This window comes from Cydia amplana, chromosome 5, assembly GCF_948474715.1.
Source record: "Cydia amplana chromosome 5, ilCydAmpl1.1, whole genome shotgun sequence".
Classification (NCBI taxonomy): Eukaryota; Metazoa; Arthropoda; class Insecta; order Lepidoptera; family Tortricidae; genus Cydia; species Cydia amplana.
In genome coordinates, this window is record NC_086073.1 from 6,121,509 (window position 1) to 6,148,901 (window position 27,393).

The window sequence follows — 27,393 nt, forward strand, 5'->3', positions numbered from 1 at the left end:
CCTTGTCGACAAAGGGTTTCCAATTGACACGTATCTAACCGCATTTTAATTGCTATTATTCTTGCTCAGGGCTAATACTGCAAATTCAGTGTGTATTTTGTCATTTTTTTATGTGTAAGCAGTGAGGGCAGCTTCCAGATCCCATGTTGCTATTGCGAAAAGGCTCGGAAACTTTTTTAGTAGTAGCGACTAGTATTCGCAGGTATTTTGACAAATTACATGCATTAATTACCTTTTAAGAGAACTGTCGTCCAATCATCTTTATTAACAAGTGACCGTCAAAAATATTTTTTGATACACACTTTTATAGCTGACTGTACTTTCTCACCTTTACATGTCTAAAAAGTGCTTCTCGAGATCTTTCTAATAAGCCTAAACTCAATGTGTTTATGTTATTCCATTGAAGAGTTCCTTTGGCTATATTCCGACTGCATCATCAGATCAGCTCCATGTTAGCATAATATTGCATTGTCATCGGAAATACGGAAGTATACCAAATTTCAGCTCAACCAGACACCGAGAAGTGGTTCAAGTTTAAGTTACAAGATTTGAAGCACATATGTAGATATATACAAAAAATATACGCGGTGAAGCTAAATAAAAGTGTGTAATAAAAAGCTTAGGGAACATTAAATTTCTTCAGACATTTTTTGCGGACGAGCAGCAGCAGTAGGACTTACCTACCGAAGTTGCTGACATCACTGACCTATTTTGAAATGTCATTCAATTGTATACTTTGTACTTGTACGATATGTACTATAATTGAAAGACATTTCAATTATAGAACATTCCAAATGAGTTTATTATTTTATTTATTAAACTTTACACCTGCTCTTATGCTTAGCGCGGCTGAATGTATGTACTAAGAATTTATAATTAAGTAGGCAATCGTGTAAGAAAGGCGGTCACTGTTTCTAGCGGCTGGACCTTCCGAAATATAACTTTTTACAATAAACAGTAGGTACCTATATATTTATAGTTATGATACATCAAACGCATGGAAAAATATAATAATTCAGTAAAAAAGATACAATACTTATCAGCTGAGGTATCTTTATGAAACAAAATATCTCTGGTAATCTCGACAAATATATTAATAGATATACCACGATAACATTTATCTACAAAAATCAGTTCTCCTCCACAACGGCACGTTATCAGGTCTGTATCGATCGGATTATCACATCCCGCGTCGACAAGCCCCAATATCATCAATTCATCAATCATGTTCACTCCATATGCTTGTCATTGGCTTTTGGATTAGGTATTTCATTAAACATACCTACTTACGTTTTTGCGGAGCATTTTATATTATTCCTATAATATATACCGTTTTAATTACTAGCTCTATTTTTGGCAAGTTTTCAAGATGGCGTCTCTTCATAAAAATTGGTATTAATAGCGGAATTAATGATGATGGTTATCATTAATATGGGTATCAGTAATATGCCGGTTTAATACGGCAAACATCAAGAAGCTATTCCGATCTCAAAGTAATTAAGTGCGACGAGGATCATGAGACTGTAGGTTCCCAACAGCCATTTTTTTTAATTTTATTAAAGTAACGGATCAAACTATGCGTCAAATTATCTACCATTCTACTCGTACAATACAACCGCAAAATAAAAAGACATAGGTATGTTTATTAGACTCTAATAAATGCTTTTGAACACGAACTGTAGAATTTTATCTTTATTTGGTAAATTATTCCAGTGGGGCAGATAATTTTGGCGCGTTGTTTCATCCTGTGGCTTTGGTAAGTGAGAGTTGAGGGTGTGTACGAATGATCTTAAGCCAGTATATGGCCAGTATACAAGCAGCGGGTACACCTACTTTTGTTCAGATAAGGTTCCCTTCTTCATCATTCGGGTAAAAGAAAACAGCGAGGGTGCGGTTTGTTACATTTGAAATGAAACGCTCGTTGCGTATTTGCCGGATATTGTCATCTCCGGAATCCCGGCTATCGCCTCTCCTAAAGAAGGAAAACGTATTATTTTCCGATACCAAGGTCAATTTGTAAACTGTTGGTTCAAAGAGCGTATTTTGCCATTTCCGCTTAATTTTAAACACAAATTACTTCTGAAAAGGAATAGCATTAGGAATTAAGGATGACTCACGTTAGACCGGGCCGTGTCCGGGCGGCCGGAGCTTCCGGCGCTTACTTTTCTTTGACAGATGACAGATGACCGCGGTGATCACGTGATGCTTTCCATAGGAAGCTCCGGCCCGGACATGGCCCGGTCTAACGTGAACGTGTCATCCTTTAATTCTGCCAATAATTTAAATAATTCATTACTTTATAAAAATGAAACATTATACAGTGTGTGGCCTATAACGCGGGCGAAAAATTAAAACGTAGATTCTACTCCTCAAACAATAAAACTTTTGTTCAACAACTTTTTGAAAGTATGTAGTCTTAAAATTGTCCCTTTTTCAAACAAACTAAATAATATTTTCAATGTACTTTAAATTCCGTCTAATTGACATTGTCCCTTTTTCAAACAAACTAAATAATATTTTCAATGTACTTTAAATTCCGTCTAATTGACATTGCCCGTCAGTCTTGTCACCGTACAGGCATAATCAATTTCGTAATACATTGCGTGTTCGATTAAATTTTAAAGTGTTTTAAAATACAAACCACAAGTTATTTTTAAAAGTCGCTGAACAAACATTATCTAGTTTGAGGAGTAGAATCTACGTTTTAATTTTTCGCCCGCGTTATAGGCCACACACTGTAGAATGCAATGCAATCATAGAATTGCATCAATCATTATAATGATTAATTATTTATTATAGCTATTCGTATTAAATGACATTTTTATCGGCAAGGATTGTAGGTCAATGATAATAGAGTTGTTCGAGTATACGTGGACTGCGTTATTTTTCTTACATCTTCTGTTTATGACGCAAATATTACATATTTACTTTTACAAAAACTACACAATGTACCATGCCGTGATATCGTTACTTAAGTAGGTTAGGCATCAATTAACGTTTTTGTAAACAAGTGGGAGGATAATATTACAACTTATAATTAATAGTCAATTAGCAAATAATGTAAATTGCCCTCACACTGACGTAATTGCATAGCTGCAACTAAGTAAATTGATATCCTAGAAAACCATGGCCTACTTGTTTGCAAAAAAACCGGCCAAGTGCGAATCGGACTCACGCACGGAGGGTTCCGCACCATCAACAAAAAATAGAGCAAAACAAGCAAAAAAACGGTCACCCATCCAAGTACTGACCCCGCCCGACGTTGCCTAACTTCGGTCAAAAATCACGTTTGTTGTATGGGAGCCCCACTTAAATCTTTATTTTATTCTGTTTTTAGTATTTGTTGTTATAGCGGCAACAGAAATATATCATCTGTGAAAATTTCAACTGTCTAGCTATCACGGTTCGTGAGATACAGCCTGGTGACAGACGGACGGACGGACGTATTAAAGGTATTAGATAGTACAACATGTAGTCATTGTGCATTTTCTCTTGTTTCAGTTGAAAGCGGGAGCCACGAGGAACATGTCCTCCATGCGCCGGAGACCAGGGACCCAAGACACCGACTTCATCCTACACCATAGATAGGCCTTACAATGATTTATCAAAATAGATAATACTAGATTACGCATTATTTATATTTATCAAATAATCCTTTTTACTATTGTTGCATTTATAAAACTGATTGTTTAAATCCTGTAACAAGTCATCCACTTAGGTGTAACTTATACACGTTAGAAAATTTTATATAAATATATAACTGCATTTCTAAACTCATATCAAAACTTAAGTTGCCTTATAAATCTATAAGCTTTATAAAAGTGGGAAGAGAGTAGCAAGATGTCTCACGGAGGAGTGAAGAGTGCAAACGGGAAGGGTGCGCACGCGCCGGTGTCGTCGCGGGAGAGCTCGGAGAGTCCGCCGCCGCCGCCCGACGGCGGCTGGGGCTGGATGGTGGTCTTCGCCTCCTTCATGATACATATAGTCAGTGAGTATTTTAGACCACTCAAATATCTATTACCGCATGAGTACCGTAAAATGGGGTGAGTAGGGTCAAAACTGAAATTCAAACCTCGATAACATTTTATTTTTACATATGAAAACTGAATGGTGTATATAATAAGTGTTCCGGACGTTTGTATTTTAGTTTTTATTTTATTTTTTGACGATAAAGAGAAAAATCCACCTCACCCCGTAGTGCCTCGTATTTGGGGTGAGAGGGGTTTTCATACAAAGGTGATTTTGGAAGATTATTGGATCGTTTTTTTTTATTATGCGTATTACTATAGCTCCATTTTAAATTGGGATACATTATTTTTGTAGCAGTAGCCTTAAAATCCCTTCTCACCCCCCTCTCAAACCTTCTCTCCCCATTCATAACCCACCTCTCCCCGCGAAACCTACTCACCCCGTTTTACGGTAATCAATTAACATACTTTGTGTCCTTTCGCAAAGCAGGCTTTGAACGTACTCCTTACTGCCAAAACCTAGTATGATTAGACTGGGACGCTTGTTATTTAATCATGCCAACAATGACTAATTATATTTGGGTGAATTTGATCTTAGGACCGGGTTTAACATTATTTACTTACTTAACATAGTTTTTGTAAGGAGAAACACCCCTTAAGATAAATGGGAGGTAAAGTTTATTTTGTATCAGTCCAATCCATCACATTTCCTACTTGTTACATCATATTTTCCGATAATAGGTACATATTTCCTGTTTGTTACATTTCTATATCACAAACATCATATAATATGTATACCATACATTATCATAATTACATTGCCTGAATAAATACATAACAACCAATGCAATACAAACATAACGCAAAACTTTATCAGGCAATGAGTTATCGCCAGGGGTTATTTAGTCACTGTCCATAGGTCATCGCGTCCTCGCTGTGACTTATGTATGAGTCGCTTGATGTATGCCCGATATAAATACGTAATGGTAAAAATAATTGAGGTAGAAAGATTTCATTTTTATTACATCAGTAGCCACGTAAACCAGTAGGTATAGTCGACGTCAAAGATATGTTTACATTTTTCGTCTTATGAGAAATCAGTAAGTAACGTGCAAAAGTGTAAATTTACATATCTTTGACGTCGACTGTACAAGTACTTATATACATTAATAATTATATTTAGAACATATTAGGGTGATTTTTAAATTGTGTCCGAAAAATTTTTTTTTCATAAACGTTTTTATTTTTCATACATTATTACATATATCAAAAGTACATACAAAAAGCATTTTTTTTATTCATATGGTCAAGCTTAATACCCTCAGGAAAGGCAAACAAAATGAGTACATAAACACGGTTGTGACAAAGTGTCCGTCAGTCGTGACATTTCGGCATTTTGGTGGCCAACTCGGCTATTTTGATTTATATAGTTATTTTAACATATCCTAAGTCACTCCCTTGACTACGACAAACCTAATGACAGCTCAGACGTTGAAATCCGTCAAACTATAAAGGCTGTAGGCTGTAGAGCGTGACAAAGAATTCGATACACATCATACATACAAGCGAAAAACATTTTTTTTGCTTTGGCAGTCGGGCAATAATAGCAAATGATCTGTAGCTAATAAAAATGCATTTCTGAAGAGTGCATGTGCCTCTAAATTAATCAAACGAATTAAGAATGGCACGACCACGTGTCTATATGTCACGAACGTGGACTTAAAAGTCCGTGGCGGTGACAGATTTTTGAGGCCACGGTCGTGATAATTTGGAACATGTTCGATATTACATAAACATTTCCTTTGATTTTGCAAATGTTAAATAATTAGCTTAATCTGCAATGTATGAGGTGAGGTATGTTACAAACAATAACGTGAAACTGCAACTTACTTTTAAAACTCTAACACGGCGGTGACGCGTTAAGGTTGACCGTTTTTTCAAATGAACACAAATAAATCATTTTCGACAAAACTTTTCCCTTCAGCCATTTACAAACCTGACAACAACAAAGTGTTGCTGTTCTAAAAAAACTTTAAGAAGGCTGCCAGTAGTAAAGATAATTTTCTACCGAGTACCGCATGTTTATATTACCACACACGGCGGTGACACGAAAACTGATCACAAAATGCATGTTGTTTAATATTATATAAAGTCGTTATATATCCATACAATTTTTAAACAGTGTTGTAGAACAGGGATTAGTGTTTTATATTTGATATAATTTATTGCAAAATTTCTCCATAATTTTCCAGAAAAATATATAATATCACAAAATCCGGGGAAGTCACACACTACACGGTCCGTGACATTTCGTACTTGTAATTTTTTTTAATATGTTTTTAATACTCTTAGGACAATACATTTAGGTTGACCTAAAACTAGAGGTAAATTACTAAGTATATTGATATAGAATTTACTTATTTTCTTAAAAATATATGCTATTCTTACATGTAACACAAAAAAAGCATAAGAATAAGGATTACCCATTAGCTACTCACAATCGCCACACTGAGCATAATAAACACGACTTACGACTTCAAGGTAGGTATTATGATGCACTGATACAATACACTATCGGTCACTCAACTAAATCTTCTTTAGACGTGAGTACAGTGAATATCTATAACTTATTTATTTATTAACAAAACGATTTAAGTTCCCACTAATAGTCATGCACACTTATTTGTCGGTGACATATACAATAATATTCATATTAGTTAAGTTAGGTAGGTACCTCATTTCATAATGATATCGCGCCTTATTGTAACAAGTAAGAGTGGTGCGAGTACCTACTTATTTACTAATATTATTATATATCGTAAAAAATGGGGCAATGACAAAAATAAGTGAATAAACTTATACGTTCAATACCTACCGTTATAAGTGATCTACTCTTAGCTATTAACAGTAATTATTTCTCCTCCAAGTCGTAATTTCTAATTTTCCGGTACTCGCCTGTAGCAGCACAGCGTAGAGCTTTGGGAATCGTCTGAAAACGATGCGATATTAATAACTACATAGTAGCAGTAGTAATATCGGGAATTCCGCTTTGCAGTAGTTTCAAGACCAATTAATATGCGTTCAATCCCTTGCTTTTACAGCAATTAGTTACACATAAAAAATAGTTTTTTAGTTCCACATTCCTTATCGTTAAAAACAAACTTTGTGCGGGACACTAAAAATTACGTTAATCTAATATGTGGATCCCTTTTGAGTAAACATACACAGTGTATCTAAAATATAAAATAGGTACATAAATATCATCTCATAAAGCACCTGCACCGAAATAAGAAATCGATGGACATAGTACTAGCTTTCCGTCACATTGTCAGGCCATATAAGTAGAAAATAAATTCTGTAGTCGCTTCTTCGTCCCCTGGGGATACAGGGATTGTCTATTATAGTTATGTCTTCTTCAGAGAACAGACCACTATCATAAGATTTACAATCTATTTTCATGCAGTCTTCTTCAATATTTATCCTGTCACCCTTTTAGGCTAACGTAATTTACTTATACTTATATAAACACAAGCATCAACGTATCATCTTGAGGACTTAATGCTACTTGACATGTTAATTTTGTACAAACGCTTTAGCACGGTTTACTTAACGAAATGTATGAAACAACGCAACCATTAAACTCTATCTAATTACAATGAGTCGTGTTTAATTTTGTACACAAGATAAATAATGTGGGTAGCTGGTAGCTGGTTGTTGTTTGGATAGGTATTACAGGTACCTATTATACTTTGGACAACATTCATTTCTGTTTATATATATTCACATGTGTAGGTTTGTGTTTTAGTCGTGCATAATGAATGTTTTTCAGTGTAAATATTAAATCACACGCTACACTTAAACAATATGTTTTAGTGACAGTTTTGAATGATTCACGGTTAGTTTCACTAGACTTATATAGGTATGAACCGTGATTACCTGTAGTATTGTTTTCGAGCTCCCGATATGTCTCCCCATATCCCGGTCTATATACTTAAGTCTAATATGTTTTAGGTAATTTATTCATGGTTTTTGTGTAATGTTCTTTAATTTGTCTTGTAAAATAACATTATGTAAAGTATTGTAAAGGAAAGAAACTGATATTTCATTTCCCGAATAAAATAAAAAACGTCACATACCTACCTATATACCCAGCGCAAATAAAGTAGGTACCTACCTAACTAATCTTTGTCAATACCGATAGTTCACACTGCCGTTAACGGAACAGATAACCAAGAGACGGGACTATTCGACTTGTTTTAATGAGAGCTCGAGACCTGACACCCATATTTGTGACATTTAGGGTAGTCGCCGCCGAATTCGCATTACTATATTACTATTCCAATTTATTAGTAACTCAAAAGAATAATGTCGCATATTTCGTAATATTAAGACCATGTCCCGTCATTATATTTTATTTTTATTGGTATTCAGAACAACAACAGCCGTAAATATATGTATACAACTTACATAAGTATTATTACATATTATTAGGCCAATAACAGTAATAAATATTGGCAAAGACACATGCAATAAAAAAAATTATAGATGGTTGCGCCCTTAAAGGCCTCCATTTTATTTGATAAGTCCTGAAATATACGTCAATCAAAAGCTCACCGCTAAAGCCCCACCCTTCGCTTATGTCAACGTAGAATTTTACACAAAGTGGGATTTCGTTAGAATCGGATTTTTGACACATTTTATTACATTTGTTACACTAAAATGAATGGCAAGTTTTAGCATTTTGTTATTCCAAAACTCACGTAGTAGTTCGTACTGAAGTTATATGATTTATAACATAATTTACGCACTATTTTAATTTGTATCTCAATAGAAAATAAGTATATTAAACATTTTTTTATCCATAATTCATTATTCATAAAAAGAAGGCCTAAACAAATAGCTTCATTAGATTGGTCTGCATGAAACTACTGTTTTGCGTTGGCTTTCAAACAAAAAGGAAACGACAATTGGTGGTTGGCATTAAACGGCCGTAAATCTTCTAATTTTGTAAATCCAATTTATTCACGACAATACCAGTACCTACGCACAAGCGTATTCAGATTTAAAAAATATGATATCAACTTCAATATTAACGGTTTAGGGCATCCCACTCTTTATATTCTGTTATGGTTTCAAGCAAAAAACAGTTATAAAAGGTATAGTAGGTACCTTTTGTATTGTTAATAGTATAGCTATAGTGACTAACGACAGGAAGAACTATTTATTTACTTACTCAAAAAGCGCTAATTTTTACAATACTGGTGGAAGAGATCGGCACTAGAATTTCAATAAGATTGCTATGGTATTTCGATAATATCGTCAGGTGACAAGCAAAAGTCACTAATTACTATAAAATATTTAAACAAAAATCAACCTTCTTTTCGTACTAATATGGTTCACTATGGCTATGAACTTGTGGAGGTACTTAGTGGCTTTTGCTTGTCATCTGACGATATAAATATGCCTCGCAGTGTGTGCCACGCGACCCTGGTACCCAGTGAGCTGGTGAGTGGGTGGGGTGCTTTTTAAACTTAACAGATGCGATTCTGCGCTTAATACCCGCATTAATTGCCAGTCAGTCGTTTTATCTTTTTACGGTTATGTAATCTAAAGCCGATTTAATCATAGCTCGTGATATCGGGCCCGCTTTGCGATACCCCCATCGGCAATATCGGTGACATAACTGTTACCTATGTCACAAAATCTGTTATCACTAAAAATATGTATGTCATGAATTATTATTAATACCGATAAGAGCCTATTTGACTCGAGAAAAGTATATGGCTATTCTGATCCACTAGACAACACCCGTTACGCGTTAGTGACATTGGAATCCCTTATATTGCGCGAGAAGATGGTTATAATTAGTTTTGTTATGTCACTTTCGGTTGTTATATGTAGGACCTACTGGGGCAGTAGGTATTTATGTGATAATGATAAGCAGCGATGGTACAGCTAACCTCTCATATTTTTTTTCTACTCCAGCACTTAAATGTGTCAATTAAATGACTGACAGTGATATCTAAAGCAATGTCATTTGAATGCTTTGTCTATAGGCTCATAAGATGACTGCTAGCAGTCATCTTATGAGTATAATACAACTGCTTTATTTTTTTTAAAGATACAAGTTCCGATCATCTTGATTGAAAGAGGTATGTTTTCATTTACAATAATAACTCTTTTTTTTTTAAATAATAACTCAATTTTTTTTCAAATAATAACTCTTTTTTTTTAATAATAACTCTTTTTTTAACTTTTTTTTTTTGCTGCAGCTGTCATAGAAAAATACTCGACTACGTCTCGTTTTGTAACTTCGACCCTTGAATTTTAAGAACCCTTATTATATCACTGTTGCATAAACTACTATTATATGTTAGCTTTACGGTCTTATCTTAAATTTTAATGCTTGATAGTACTTGTGGGCGTTATAGTGACAGGATAAAGCTTCCGTATATATTTCTATCTAACGGCAGCTGTGAAATTTGCTTTATCATGAATCATGACGTTATCACGTCGATAACCGCGTCTATATTGCACCAGTTGACTAGCGACAACAGACCCATGTACACACAGCTGCAATAGAGATGGAATACATCCATAAAGTGGGTATGCTCTTTTCCAGCTCGCTGTACCTACGTCATCAATTTATGATGCAAAAGTGAATATCCTACCTACGAAATAATTAAAATGTACGAAAACATGGAAACTCATTGAACAATCTAACATAGCTTTCATGCTACCTATGAAATGTCAGAGACTCTAGTAGGTATCTTTGTTCTATGTAAGTATAGACAGTTACATTTAGCACCAAACAGATAACGGGCCACGGAGGACCAAAGTGGCCAAATATCTCGGAATTCTTATTTATAATATATAGTAACAAATGTGTGTTAGAGACTTATGAGAAACGATAATAGCGCGATCACCTTTGGCCCACAGGTTGCATTGGGTCCACGTTATCCAATTCCATGTACTGAAGGAGCTAGGTAGATCATCAGCTAAAAAAAATATATTTTATTCCCTTGCCATCAAGTACATTATTTCGTATAAAATTGTAGTTGTTAAGCAGACATCATGACACCTAAATGTACTCTATTACTTGATAAAGCATCTATGACAACTATACATAATCGCATAGGCACATAACATATTATCAAAAAGTAATACGAAAAATATGTTCAATGCGATATTCAATGTCACATCGTTAACATACATTTGTCATGCTACTTGATAACAGAACACATGACTAACGAAGTTTGCTATTAGTAGAGTAGATCCTATTTTTTTAATCGGTAGTTTAGTGAGGTATTCGTGATGACAACATAATGATTTTCTTAAGAAAACATTAACAAATAAGCTACAAATAGGTCACACACGCTGGCCTACTGTAGGTTGGGAATATCGAATGACCTTTGACTTCCGTCGCATTACTAGATTACAGTACCTAAAGTAATTTCAAAATTAGTAATTAATCTTTTTTTTAAGTTCCTCGAAATTTGTCCATGAGTGAACGTAACAGACTCACACGACAACTAAATTATCCTATACCGAGACGACAGTTTAAAAGCTCTCGTTCAAACAAGATTACAGGGCCTTTCATATTCATAATGCTTGTTGACTATCTACATCGCTGCAGTCGAGCCAGCAAACCAGTATTAGTAAAACGACTGCTCACACAGACCTCCTATGGTTATAAAAATTAAGTACAACAGTGACTGAGCTCACACAGTTAAGAAAAAACGTTTTCCCAGTGTGCAGTGAATTAGGCAGTAGTTCGGGAGTATTCCACAAAATACCGGATTTGATACGTAAAGATAAGTTTTCATTACGCGGATGGGGCATTATTACATTATCACGGTCCGTCCCGTCATCTAGACCCGACTTCACTCACACGCGATCCAACACACAAATCCAAATAAAGTTTAACACTAGTGACACAAAGTCCAATACTGGTTGTGTTTCTGTGAATGTGTTTAAACGACAGAATTATACTAACTTATTATGAGATCTTCACTATTATCTAACTCTCGCTACCTCCTCACACAACATTATTAACATCCTCGTTTTAACTTAATCTTTGTACTGTTATCTTCGCCACAAGACAACATAAACATTAATTAGAAATAAATAATTATCAATTTTGTACCTACTCATATTAAGTATACCCAAAAGTACGGAAATTAAATCAATCAAGGAATTTTGGAATTATTTTATTAGGGTTATAATTATGTATTAGGATTTCATAATGGTAATTGGACACTTGTAACCGGTGCATCATGTTAAAACACCATGAATAACCGAATCGTAACATATTATGAAGTCCAACAAAATTGAGAATTAAACTGATTGTCAATATGAAAAGAAAAGACTATTAAAAAAACACATTAAAATAAGTATCTGTTTGTGTTAAAAAGTCAAAAATATATGTATACTCGTACCTAAGTACTACTTAATAAGTTAGTTTTCGACTAACGAGCTAGCTCCTAAAATGTTCGGCATGTTCCGAAATGGGTAGGTATATGAAGTTGCAGATTGTGTTCAACTTTTAATGAATCTTCTTTATAGACGTTATTCGCAAACATACAGCTTCATGACTTGCTATAATATGTGTATGTATCTACATAAACAATGCGGTGTATAAAGACTCATTAAATTGTTATGTGGATTCTCAGTGGTTTCTACTCGTAACTTCGCTGAGTTCCTTAGATGGATAACAATAATGTAAAATGCATAGTAATAAGTAGATAATTGGCATAGAATATACATATGAGTACTAGAATAATAATCTGTTGAAACTTACCTATCCTCTGGAAAGTCTGACTCACTCAGTGACTTTTAAAAGTTACTCTACAACTGAGTGGAACTTACCGATAGTAATGTTACCGTAAAGCACCGTTTTTAGTGAAAACGCGTTTCCCTAGTTAGAACAAGCTTTCCGTATCGCCTCAGAGAAAACGCGTTTTCACTAGATAAGACTAGTTTTCACTAAAAACGGGTTATAAGTATATAATAATTTAGATAGTTGCAAGTTTTAGTTGCCTCTAACCTCAAAACAAGACAATAGGAAACTGCAACCGATGGAAACTGTTCGCTAGAACGTATATCGAAGTATGTAGGTAGGTATTATACTTTAACATGTCAGGCCGTCGACCAATTCTTTCGTAATGGAGCTAACCATGGTAGGAAACTTACCCATACATCTTATAGCCAACTAGCGATACATGCTTAATACATTTTCCATAAGCGATAGAGACCCGTGAAAGTAACACTTGACTTTGTTTTTACAAGTAAATAATTATCGTATTAGAGTATTAATCGTATTTATTACTTGAACGTAACAATAATGCCCCGCGAAAATATTCAAATTCGTGAGATATAGACTCAAAAATTGGAGACCTTATTGTACCTACAACAAATAATGTTGCTTTAATAATTATTATACATTATTTTCACAATATATATACTCGTATATGGATAGATACGCAGTGCATGTCTAGGGTATTGCTTGCAGGTTGCGTGCCAGGCAACGATTTGTTAAATTGATTCTCCTTTCAAACAACGACTTCCCTTGGTCAACTGAAATAAATTTACTCGCCCCATCGCTCCTGGTACGTAAAAATATAAGTACCTATATGTGATAGACAATTAGGGCTTGCAATATCGGACGGTTTCCAATTCCGGAACTGATTTTCGATATTGGGTCCCAATTCCGGAATTCCGGAACTGGTTCCGGAATTAGGGTTTATCATATTTTTATTAGATATTTTAACCAAAAACAACAAAAAATATGAAATACTGATACCTACCTTACGTTTATTAAAGAAAGTATTGTTTTAGAGGAATTTAATCTGAAGTATTATTAATCGAAAAATATCAATAAATTGAGTAGTGCCGTCTTTGCACCTTATTACTATGGTCCCTTTTATTTACTTTAATGATACGGTGTATTTATTGAAACTACGGATGCTAGAAATCGGTTACATGCCCAATTTTATATAATGTCTAAATATAACGGCTTCGTAGCCTATTAGGTAGGTAGGAAGTGGTCCTGTTTACGAAGATGAAGGTCCTAGGGTTCCGATCTCGGTAAGGTCATTTATTGTGTTATGACGATTATTTGTTTCTGAGTAAAGCTTGTTTTTTATGCATTAAAGTAGGTATTCAGCTATAGGTACATTATATTACCTTTATGCATTGCCGAATGCCGACTAGTGCCAAAAACGTAGGTAAGCCTTATTGAGATTACCCTTTTTAAGTTTGTTTTTATCCTTACTATACTTCATTTTTTTAGCATTAGAAATTTGGTTAACAATCTTGATGTGCCTTTTAATTGAAAAACACATTTTAAAAATAAGTTACGGTAAATAATGTAACAATTATGAATATAATACGATCTTTCATAGTCTTCTGCTTTCATAAGTAATAGTTATTGATTTTTAAAAAGTGTTTTTCAATTAAAAAACATGTCAAAATCGCTTACCTTCTTTCAAGTTCTTTCTAATGCTAAAAAAACGAACTATAGTTCCTAAATTCCTAATTCAGAATAAAAGCTTAAGTATACAGGATCCGAAAATTCTATCGAGGGATCTTCTTTCTGAATTGAGAATAATCATTCTCGGTCTGTCATTCGTTGAGATAATATATCCAAATGTTTACCTATATAAATTCTAAATCAAAAGTTTCGCGTTGGTAGGATTCTGGGCAAGTAAATATATGGCTTTTGCTTAAGCAAGTATCAAAAGTAAAAAAAATATGGTTACGTTAACGGGGCATGTTAATACATGCTGCTAGACTTAAGACTTTTGTCAGTGACGGCTAATAACACCAACATAGTGTAGTTTTCTTGGAAATTTTCAGTAGTATACGTATTAAAATCTAATAAAAATACTTAAATCCAATTCCGGAATTTTCGATATTCAGTGGTCTCAATTCCGGAATTGTAATATCGGAAAATTTGTCCGAGATTCCGGAATTTCGAAATTCCGGAATTCCGGAATGCAAGCCCTATAGACAATAGGCATAGTCATAGTCATAGTCATAGGCATACCCTGCCATCGAGCTTCGCAACACCTTGGTTAGCACAGCAATCCATGAAGCCCAACTTAAGTTGCCGGAGCTTCTGGGTTTGCCTACAACATATACACTTACACTACATAAATAGAATAGGTACTGATCGCTGAGATTACCTTTATAACATGAAAAGTACCTAATTTTAACAATCAAAATTATTCATAGAAACAAAACATTGTTAAACTTATATCGACCGGGATATGAACCGTGATTACCTTGAAAACATTTTTGCCATGAGTTGTATGTCATTTCATCATCATTGGGTAGACCGTACACAATTTTACTACTTGAACCCCTTCGTGAGACGTATTGTATAATGATTCGTGCTTTCGATATTCTGATTGGAAATTGGAACTCGTAACCGCACGCTATACTTAAATCGCTCCGCTCGCTTATTCCTTCGCATGTTTAATATTGTTTATGGGTCGTGAATGTCGTGATCGTGAATGAAGAAAATCAATCCAAAATATACACAATTACAATACTCTTAACGCGAAGGATATCTGTTAAAATTGTGGTGACAGATATGAGCAAAGAAACTGCTGCAAGCCAAGCGGTGAGAATAACATAGATCATAGTATAGAAACTTGGTAAAAAGACAAAATTGCGTATCAGTAGCAGTTTAGTCCAAAGGTAAAAACCTAGAAACCCAGAGGTATTTAGGTATATAAAATCAGAAAGGTCGCTAATTGAAAACTGCGCTGCCATGACATTATTAGTTACTAGTTGCTGTATAATTTATCTACAATTTTATATGAGTACATAAGTACTTAGTACTTACATATGTTCTGATATTTGATTGCATGTATGGCACAATTCCTTGAGTCCATTAAACGTTAGTACTACGAATTATGGAAACGGCTAGCCTTGTCCACGACTCTACTTATTGTAAAATGTGCGCCAGCTGTGAGTTATATAATAACATTAATAACACCTGACGACCCCATTCTACACGCGAAGTGTGTTTGCGAAGACAATGAAACGTTTATCTCAATCGAATCTTTTTCTATAGCATGTCATGCAACTGTATCATTGTTTATGAATAAAATTAAAAATGTTAAAATGTTAATTCGTAGGTACCCTATACATATACTTAGCCGTATATACTTCAATGAATTATACGGTAGTAGGTACGGCAGTAATGTTTGTGTGTCATTTCATAACCGGGACAGTTCTAGAACTGAGAAAGCTACTGTTTACTCAAGGGCCCAGAACCACACTATTTGACGTCATCGTCACCCCACCTAACGATATGCGAAGAGTTTGAAAACGATTACTCATGCATTCATCAAATCAAATAGAAACTAAAGGATCTGTGTTAGGTAGGTAAAATACAACTAAAGTAAAAATATAAGCGAATAGCGAATCATAGTAGGTAACTTTGCAGTAAATTAAATTACTAAACAAAATATATTTAACATTTTGGCTACCTAAAAAGGTATAAAACACACAGATATTACATTTACGTTCTTCAGTATTCTTGTCAAATATTCTGAAGGTCACATTAATTTACTACTGATACGACTAAAATCTCTTAAAAGCGAAAATAGCACAGTAAGTAGGTACTAGGCATGTACCTACAGTCAGCATCCAAAGTAACGGATCAGACTACGTGTCAAAGGTATCTAACATTCTCTGATAGCTTAACGAAAAATTATAAGTCCCTGTATATAGGTAGAACAATTAGACTCTAACAGATACTTTAGAATGCAAACTGTAGAAATATGGCTCTATTTGGAAAATAATTCAAGGATGGCTGATATCTACGTTTAGGGCGTTGTTTTATCCGCTACTATTGATGCTGACACTCTAATATCTACACACTATTACACAGTTAAAACCATAACAACCTGAGAGCATCTACATATATTAATTGCCTACTTTACGATATGTAGCTATTATAGACATTGACGTGGGAAGCCAGAGTGTAGTGTATTATTAGAAGAGTGTAGTGAAGCACCGTGACCATCGCTTGATAATATTTGCGTGTCACGGACGAGCCCCGAATTAGCAGACGCCATTTACGCACAACAAACAAAACGCTCTGACGTCTTCGTTAAAATGCTGTTTGTTAAAAAAAATGCCAAACCCAACCTGTCATGTCTCAGATAACAGGATGGTGCTCGTTATATACAGTGTGTAAATCCAATACGGGCGAATATTTAAACGGTGGTTAGCATAGGACCTAAAAAGTATATTCAGATACATTTTACTTAGAAATGCAATGAAAATTTTAACCATACAAAATAATTCGGCCCGCAATGTAATACACCACACGTTACGGGATACGAGCTTTTTAAAGTAACTGTCAACGCTTGTTAGCAGTTACAATAAAAAGCTCGTATCTCGTAATGTCATGTCATCTTCTGTTTCTTAATGTTTGCAGTACATTGCTGCTTGGTACATGTGAAAAAAATTCATTACGGAGTCATATTAAGTGTAACTTTAAAAAACTTCTTAATTAATGATTAGACGGGTAAATTCTTATACCTGGTTTAATTTATTGCCCGTATTGGACTTACACACTGTATATGGTTTCGAGCGGGTGATGGGAGTAGAAGTTAAACACCTTATGTGTGATAATATAAGAACATTCTGAACGTTTATTCTCTAAATGCCTATTGTTTTATACACGTTAGGTTGCGCTCACACAAGCAATATGCGTTTATGTCGCAGTAAACCAAAGCGTTACTGCTAAACACTAAAAGTGGACATTCACCACATTACACCTCCCCCGAAAGTTCCTCTCACCGCCGGGGTGGCAGAAGAAAAAATTTAAACGCATGTTACTTGTTTACAATTTTTTCTGAAATCAATAAAAAAAATATGTTAATAAATTGTATAGATAGGTATAATAAAACAGTCTTTATTCAGCTTGGTCCTTATGTGTCGTATTAATGTCGTAGCCCTTGTAAAAAAATATCGTTATCTTTTAATAAGAAAATATTATCTTCACTTAAAATGTTATCATCTCTCAAACGTTAAAATATTAATTTACTTCCTTTTCTCATAAAATATAAATCTCCTTTTTAAAAACATTTAACTTTTCAAAATATTCACTCTCGCTATTTATAGTTACGGTATCTCCCATAATTCTGATAATAAAATAAACTAATGCCGTATTAAATGTTAAGCCTTTCACGGACACCTATAAGGTCGACTATGATCAAGGACATAACTGGGTTGCGCCTCTGTGCGCACCCTTCACCTATCAATGCTATCCATAGCAATTCTTCAATAAACACCTAGGGCATGGTCACCCTTTATCAACTCTATAAAATGGCATATCAGGCCAAGCTGTACGGCTCTGCCTGTACCTAGAGACACAAATACATTAAGACAATAAGTCTCCTACAACTTTCACGGAGGATACTGCATAGTGTATATCACACTATGATCAAGTACGAAGGACTAGTGCTCTAGCTATAAGGTCACATTTTATAAATAAATGTGCCTAAACTCCTTAAAACTTCTCAAAATTGTACCGTACTGTAAGCTTTCTATAAAATAAACATTATTATTTAACTTCCAAAAAAATGAGATGGCTTGGAAGTCGGAGGGTCGAAATGAAGTTTAAGTAAAACCAAACATTACCGAAGTTGTGTTGTATTCTCGGTATCCAAGTATAGAGAGAGTAAATCTAAACATAACACATATTTATAGGCTATTATTGCTTACATGCTATTTATACACGTTAGGTTGCGCTCACACAAGCAATATGCGTTTATGTCGCAGTAAACCAAAGCGTTACTGCTAAACACTAAAAGTGGACATTCACCACATTACATGTCTGTATGTGTATACATTTATAACCCTTAAAGTTACTAGCGACCCGCCCTGGTTTCGCAAGGGTTATCAAATTATACACTTCTAAGCCTTCCTCAAGAGGTGAAAACCGCATGGAAATCCGTACAGTAGTTTTTGAGTTTAACGCGACCATACAGACAGAGAGACAGACGCGGCGGGGAACTTTGTTTTATAAGGTGTATTAATGATAGCTGCCTGACTTATTAGCTTACCTACATAGGTACTAGTTAGTAACTTTTCATTTTCTAATAATGTTGACTGTTGACTTATAAGTTATAATGTTGTCACTTATAATGTTGTCATACCTACCTGCTGCTACAAAATTAACATCCAGTGCCGACTGCAATACATTTCGATAGACAAGTTTTTAATGTTTGATGCTTTTTGTTTTCAATAGATGCAGTTAGTTTCACAGTAACCGTACAACGAAAATACACGGAAATTACAACAAAATCAAACCACGTTGTGTAGATACGTACCTATTTCCCAAATTCAATATTAAAGAAAGTTGCTCAAATCACATTGTACTTAATTATCACACTGAGTAATTTTTACTTACTCAATTCGTTACGATGATTTACAAAGACTAACTAGGTGAATTGATTATTTAGGATACCTACTTTACCTACTCTAAATTAGTAGACCTTACCTAAAATAATGTATACATCTTAATGAAATTGATAGTAAACAACAAATGAATTGTACCTACAAATTACGAGTAGTTATGAACTATGTTGTAATAACACAATTCGTTTTTCTACCGTTAGAATTCCATGGTGATGTAATTAATTTCCTTTATTAAATCAATAGCCCCGTTCCTTTCGTCTTGGAATGAAATGGCGGAGACATCGGCGCAGTTCTTTTGTCTGTATAAATGGCGCACTCTTTGTCGTCGGCACGTGTCTACTTCCCCTAGTTCCCGCCGAGCCGATATTGTAAAGGCATTGAAAATACCTGCTATACGAACCCATCATGCTAACCTAGTTTGCGATAAGTTTGTAGCGTGATAAGATTTCAACCTATAGGTATCTCTATAGGTAGGGTTACCATACGTCCCGTATATACGGGACTGTCACCGTATTTAAGTATCACGTCCCGTAGGTTTACTGGTCCCTTTTTTGTCCCGTATATTAATTTCCCGTATTTTGTCGACCGGTCTGGCCTAGTCGGTAGTGACCCTGCCTATGAAGAGAAACCGATGGTCCCGGGTTCGAATCCTGGTAAGGGCATTTATTTGTATGGTGATACAGATATTTGTTCCTGAGTCATGGTTGTTTCCTATGTACCTATTTAAGTATTTATATATTATATATATCGTCGTCTGAGTACCCATAACACAAGCCTTCTTGAGCTTACCGTGGGGCTTAGTCAGTTTATGTAAAAATGTCCTATAATATTTATTGATTTATTAATAGCGCTCTAGAATACCACTGTCCCTTATCAGTTCCGACTAATTATGGCAACCCTATCTATAGGTAGGTATAGTACGAGCACATATACTCGTATGTGATATGACTATGTTGTGTCTTGCGACTCCGCAGTCAAACAAATGTAGTTTTGTGGAGCTTTGTCCTTAACAAAAAAGTTGTAACTTTTGTGTAATAAATAACTAAAATTAAATAAAATGTCTAAATCTACGAGTATTTTATACAGCTTTTTAGTTACTTTACGCAACGCTATAGGTATGGATGCAATAATATTGATAGATTGTAGAAAAAATATGTATAAGTATAGCAACAACGCCGTTCAATTATTTTTTTCTTTTTTTTCCAGCCGATGGCATGACCTATTCATTCGGTGTCTTTTACGATGAGTTCCTGGACTTCTTCAACGAGGGTTATGCCAAGACCGCCTGGATCGTCTCCATACTCGTCGGGGTTACACTCAGTTCAGGTAGGGTTGATATCATAAAAATAACTTGTAAGATATAATTACCTTATGTATGTATTTTTCATTATCATAATAATCATATTCATAATCTTTATTGTTTGTTCTAGTATAAACTAATAAGATTCAAATGTTGGAAAGTACTTATTTAACACAGTGTCTAAATAAAATTTGATGCATTTTTCAGGTCCGATTTCAAGTTCATTCGTGAACCGTTGGGGCTGTCGTCTGGTGACGGTGGGCGGGGCCTTGCTGGCCGCCTGCTGCGTCACCTTGTCGGCCTTCGCGGGCAACGTGCTGACGCTCATCTTCACCATCGGCGTGGGCACCGGCTTCGGCTGCGGGCTCATCTACCTGCCCGCCATCGTCAGCGTCACTGTCTGGTTCGAGCGGTATAGGAGCCTTGCTACAGGTAGACTTTTTTTAACCAACTCATTTTGTTCTAGTTGAGATGCTTCTCGGTGCTTTACAAAAAAAGTAGACAAATACTTACCTATTTACACAAGTATGTAGGTCAATTCGATATCTCTATTATTAAGTTAATTTCAGCTAAGCTTTTTTTTCTCTTCTGTTTCAGGCATTGCGGTGTGTGGTTCGGGACTTGGAACGTTTATTTTTCCGCCATTGACAAAAGGATTAATCTCCATTTACGGTTGGCAAGGCGCCATGGCCATTATAGGTGCCCTTATATTAAACTGCGTGCCACTGGGACTCATGTTCCGACCAGTACCCGAAGTGCCAAGAACACCGGTCAGCGAACCGATGCTTCCGAAACAAAATAAATCACCACTGAAAAGGTCGCAAAGTACTGAGCACGTGGCTCGAGCAAACGGGCATGCCGAAGACGGCGATGTGGCTAGACTAACTCTCTCGCAGCCCGCTCTGAACAAATCTCATGGACATAAGCATCATTCGCATTCGAGACATGGCAGTGGCATCATGCACAGACCAGATGTATTATATCAAGGAAGTATGACGAGCCTTACAAAATTCCGAGCTTCATCTCCAGAAAGAATTCATCAGTCTTTGACCAGAGACGAAGTCGATGAAGAACGGTGTGGATGGATGCCATGCTCCTCAGAGTCTAAGTCCGCGTTACTGGAAATGCTCGATCTGTCTCTGTTGGTGGACCCCATATTTGTATTATTCTCTGTATCAAACTTTTTGACTAGTATAGGATTTTATATACCCTATGTTTTTACTGTGAACATGAGCAAGAACTTGGGCGTGGCGCACCCGGAATATTTGATATCTATCATTGGGGCATCGAACTTGATCGGAAGGATAGTTCTCGGTTTTATCAGCGACAAACCTTGGGTGAATCGATTGCTGGCATACAACATGTGCCTCACCATAGCAGGCATTAGTAAGTATAGTTCCCTATACGTATTACCAAAACAAGATTCAATGTTATTCATGTATCTGATTACACATGGCTAAATTATTTTTCAGAGTCCCTAATAGTTATATTTGATTACAGGTACGGCATTAGCAGCAGTGTGCACAGAGTTCTGGGGACTAGCCATGTATGCAACGACGTTTGGTTTTACTATCGGAGCATACGTGGGGTTAACGTCAGTGGTACTGGTGGACCTTCTCGGGTTGGATAAACTTACTAATGCCTTTGGCCTCTTGTTGTTGTTCCAAGGCATCGCGTCTCTCATCGGGCCGCCTCTTGCAGGTGAGTTTTTAAAGGTGTCAGAAATTATATGAGGTATCATTTGAGTCATGTTTCATATTTGGAGCCCCACTTGTATATGGGGTCTCGTTGTTACCCATAAAGTTTTAGGTATGTATGTCTTGTTTATCATATTACCATTAATTAGTCATAATCATAAAACTGAAACCCTTAACATTTCAGGATTTTGGTTAGGTTATCCTATAGATAGGTTAGATCAGATTAAGTTTGTTTTATGGCAATCCTGTAAAGTGACGCGTTTCTGAACCAAATGAATTATGACTAACGACAATGCGGGCAAACAATACATTATGCCTTAAAACTATTTGGGAAATAATAGAGACCCCTTGTATATAGTTTGATAGCGTAAATAGACTCCAACAGAAAGCAATAGGTGAATCGCTTAGATTAACTATGTCATTGGTAGTGTAGAGCCATAAAATGACGTGAAATATATACCTATTCCAGGATGGCTACTTCGCGTGACGGGCACGTTCGCGCCAGCCTTCTACTCGGCCGGCGCCGCCATCTCGCTGAGCGGGCTGATCCTGTTCGTGATCCCGCTGCTGGAGCGGCGCGCGGGCGCCGCGCGCGCGCGCTGGCCGCAGGAGCTGCCCCTGGAGCACATGTAGCACGCCGGCGGCGGGCCGCGGGCGCGCGGGTTCCCCGCCATCGTGCTGCACTCCCCCTCCACCCCCTCCTCCACCGCCTCCACCGACGACTCCTTCAGCAACAGGGTATATTCTACTACAATAATAGAGGAAAATGATTTTTATATCGATGAAATTAGATAAGAACTTGTAAATATTGGTTATCTCGATGGATGAATGTGATAAAAGTTTTGATGACTGAACCATCGAACTCATTCCAAAGATAGAATATAAAGTATGAGGAAAGATGAATAATGTGAATAGTGTTTAACGAAAAGGTGCAATAATGTTACTTTATTTTAATCTGACTAGGTAGTTGTGAATAAAACTATAGGAGCCAATTGTTTCTATATTTCGATTTCGATTAGCTATAAGAAATTTATGAGTTGTATCTAATATAATACTACCTTAACATATTATGTGACGTATGACGTACAATTGCTTAAATACTAAAAATAATATATTAATTAAGTACCTACAATAATGTGAAGTGTTGAAAATGAATGCGTGGTTAGCTTCAAACATGGCCTTAATGCGGACCAATCGAGATTAGATTGTATGGTGAGGTCCAACATGTATGTATACTACCTACCTACCTACCACTACCTGGCAATCAATCTACGATGCCTATTGTGATCACTGAAGTCTGGTACATAGTAACATCATATATTCAGTCTTTAGACAATTACTTACCTACTGCAGTTTACGTTCTACGTGATCTTCCAAGTTGTGTTCAGGGTTCCGATTCGACTTGAGAAAGTAACAGAAGCTGAAGTGGCTCCGTTACATTTGTATGATCTTTAAAAAAACGTCTTTTTTTTGGGAATCGATGAAAAATCTAGTCTATGTCCATAGGTACCAGGACGAATTGCTGTAGCCACATGGCAATCATGCGGAAGTCACCCCATTTTATGTTACTTTCTCAATTCGGATTGCCCCCTTGTAGTTTAAGATGTTATTTTAAACGTAACAAATTTATTTTGTTTGTTTTGCGAAATATATTTAGTTAAAATATTGAACTTGTTGAATGTAAATGTATTTGACTGAAACACTTAGATTAGCATTATATCGTTTACAATGAACTGTTCTGATATTCTTCGTACAAATATTGTGTCTCTATGTATATTGTTAAGTCTTAATAACGTATGGAATGCGATCAACTTGTACATTTCTTATGTACACGTATCATATTAATATATATGTACTGGAATTGACACCTGCTTATTTATTTTATTCCTTTTTCTGGGGATCCGAAGTGAGTTCCGAGAAGTTTGGGAATCTGAAGTTGATCGCGGCCTTTCGTATGTTCGGGTTCAGAAGAAACAAGTTGATTGTGGAACACCCCAGCGAACTCTGGAATCAAAATAAAATCCTCATCAGTACCTAATTTATGTTAAATCAAGAATCTGCTTCTCGGATAAGTGCTTGAAAAAGTATTAAGGCGGGATTCCACCAATGTGCGGCACTGTGAACACAAATGATTGTGCCGCACAGTGCCGCATACTGGTGGAATCCCGCCTGTAGACTATGTCGGTTCAAATACCTACAATTGATATAAAAACAAGTCAGTGGTCCATAAGTACCCTTACCACGATTCACTGACATATACCTACGCTAACGTCTAATACGTACCTAACTTACTTCATATGCATCTCACTCGTACTGATATAAGTATTAGTGCGAGCGAGATGTATAGAAAATAAAGTAAATTACGTACACGTTAGCGTATATGTCAGTGTTGATACCGTCAGTGACGTAGTAGGTAAAGATACCTACTACTCTCGAAATAATTTACATACCTACATAAAATCTTTCAAACCAAATTACCCAATGTAGCAGCAACGCCATTTTGACTAGCAATGGCGCGGGCAGGAAGAACTCGCCAGGACCGTACAGATGCTGCGACAGAATCACCGAGGCCTGGATCAGAGCTATTGGCGCCCAGCAGGCCAGGTTCACTGCAGTCAACGCTATTACTTCCTGAAATTGTATTATACATATTTAATTAAACCTTTGCCTTAATTAATTCGAGAATTTAATAATAGGCTTCTTGATTATAATTGGGTTGACATAAGTTGTCTGAATCATGTTATAGATAGATTACAGTTTATTAACTGTAAATGCGACTCAAGAATCCGTGTTCTGGGCGGAATAAGTGGTTTCGTTTTTGATGAAAAAATTGTGAGGAAATTACTCTTCTATCATGTAGGGTGAATGATGTAAATTGACGCATAAGTTGGTAGATATACCAGTATAAAGCTAATATTTCGTGATTTTGTGAATCTGTGCCGAAAGAGAAGAGTCGTATAACGATTACATTAATAATAATTAATTAATTAAATGCTTACATCGGTAATTTTCTTCTGTTTGCGATTATAAGCAACATCAACAAATTTAGACTCGAGTTGTTTCGCCCATCTCAGCATAACGATCCTGCAATATACGTACTAGTAAAGTAAGTTACATTACAAATAATATTATTTTGATGAGCACTTGTAAATTCAATATTAAACAAGGCATGCAAAAACATACTTTTGATTTAAATAGGCGCAATGATTTTGTTTTATGACCGTGCGTTTTTTTCCAACCACTCCAGTCCACCACAACCACGTCAGATTGCGCGCCTAATGCAACGACTATCAATCGGCAAAGAATACATTCAGCAGAAAATCGCAACTATATACGTACATAAATCCCACAGGCTTGATACTTCTCATAATAAAGAGCAAGCTAACAGAATACTTCTGCCATCCCCCAGGCAAGATCATGTCCATCGTACAGCTCGAGCAGGTGAAGTCGTAGCCGTAGCCGCCGACGAGGCCGCTAACGGCCGCCAGCGAGTATGTGCCGGCGAACAACACACTGAGCAGCCGGAACATGTAGTAGTGCCGGTCTGGCATACGCCAACCTGTGGATGGTGTGCTTTTAGTTTAGAATCTAGGGAAATTATGAAGGAGACAGTAGAAGTTACATAAAAATATAGATATATATGATAGAAAATTAATTGAATCATATGTGAATACACAAATAGGTATATTAGTTTGCACTGCAGGCGAAGTCATCTGTGTAGAACGACGATTTCCGCGAAAAACAATTATAGTTAGGACACTTTCGTCCGTCCTTTTCCATGCCAAATTTCATCTAAATTGTAAATCTGTTCAGCGGTTTAAAAGCGTGCAGAGGTACCTAATAGACACAGGCAGATATAATTTACTTTCGCATTTAGTACGAATAGTGGGTGATGAATATATGTATTTACCATTAGTGATGTATTTGCTGACAACATATCTTTCTATGCAAACGTGCGTGAGGCATTCCACCTCGTGGATCGCCATGAATGTTTCCAAGAATCCAAATAGCCGGCACAGGGTCATTTCTCGACGGCTGATTAGAAGTAAATATTTATAAGTAATATAATTATGTATACGAGTCGAATTTACATTTCATAAAAATATTAATCATGTAGGAAGGTAAAAAAAACAACAAAAATAAATAAAACTTACTATATATCCTTCTTGTCTATTACGTAGGCCATTAAAAATGGCGTACATCTCCGAATCCATCCAGAAAGCATAAAAAATCCAATATTCTGGTAACTGCGATTCGTTTCAAAAGTGGGATGAATATAAGCTAATAATAGCCCAATAAAAATCAGTGCAGACAAACCTCCTGAAAACGCAGAAATTATTTATGTAATCACCAAGAACTTTTTAATGATAATAAATAAATTGCAAACAGAAAACAACTCGACGTAAACATAAACGACTATTAGTAATCAAGTTATAACTTACCTATATAATGCAATTGATCAACAATGTCATCTCTTTCTTGTTCATCAAACAAAGGCCAGGGACACGGACTCGTATAGTTCGACATTTTAAATTAGCTATACTCAGTCAGGAGAACAGATTTAATAATTTACTTTCGGACGACAGGGAAAAACGAGGGGGGCTGCCGGAGATTTGCTGTGCGACTGCGCAGTGCGTAGCCGGGAGGTGCAACACTTACCGGGCCTTGAAGGTCTGGGGTAAGTATACATAATATACATACATAAGTCGTTTATATTGTGCGGTAGGACAGCAGAGTCGGGTTGCAAACCACCTGCAGTAAGATGAGCCGCTTCGCTCCGCTACTCAACATTGTTCCTCATAATAGTAAACTTGTTGTTATGTTGTTAGTAGGTATCATATTAGACAATGGGCTTAGAGCGAGCTAATTACTTTTTTAATTGAATAACCGCACTCTGAGGGTTCATATCATTTACAAAGTAATTTATTTAAGTAATTCTCTCCCTTTTGGTACGGAACCCTTAAAGGACTCACGCTAGGACCGC

At 36.0% G+C, this 27,393-nt stretch overlaps 2 protein-coding genes across 2 annotated transcripts; one reads left to right on the forward strand and one right to left on the reverse strand.

Annotated features, from left to right (window-relative positions):
* Positions 1–3,661: 3,661 nt before the first annotated feature.
* On the forward strand, positions 3,662–24,274 carry LOC134647863 (monocarboxylate transporter 12-like). Its single transcript, XM_063502206.1, has 6 exons — positions 3,662–3,988; positions 20,619–20,738; positions 20,920–21,144; positions 21,310–22,098; positions 22,213–22,413; positions 22,879–24,274. The coding sequence occupies exons 1-6, from the start codon at positions 3,841–3,843 to the stop codon at positions 23,040–23,042; spliced, it is 1,647 nt and encodes a 548-aa protein (XP_063358276.1). The 5' UTR covers positions 3,662–3,840; the 3' UTR covers positions 23,043–24,274.
* Positions 24,080–26,940, reverse strand: LOC134647866 (uncharacterized). Its single transcript, XM_063502210.1, has 7 exons — positions 26,852–26,940; positions 26,564–26,729; positions 26,320–26,444; positions 25,749–25,968; positions 25,409–25,493; positions 24,888–25,040; positions 24,080–24,413 (listed from the first exon to the last, which is right to left on the reverse strand). Exons 1-7 carry the CDS (start codon positions 26,934–26,936, stop codon positions 24,291–24,293), a joined length of 957 nt encoding a protein of 318 aa, XP_063358280.1. The 5' UTR covers positions 26,937–26,940; the 3' UTR covers positions 24,080–24,290.
* Positions 26,941–27,393: the final 453 nt, after the last annotated feature.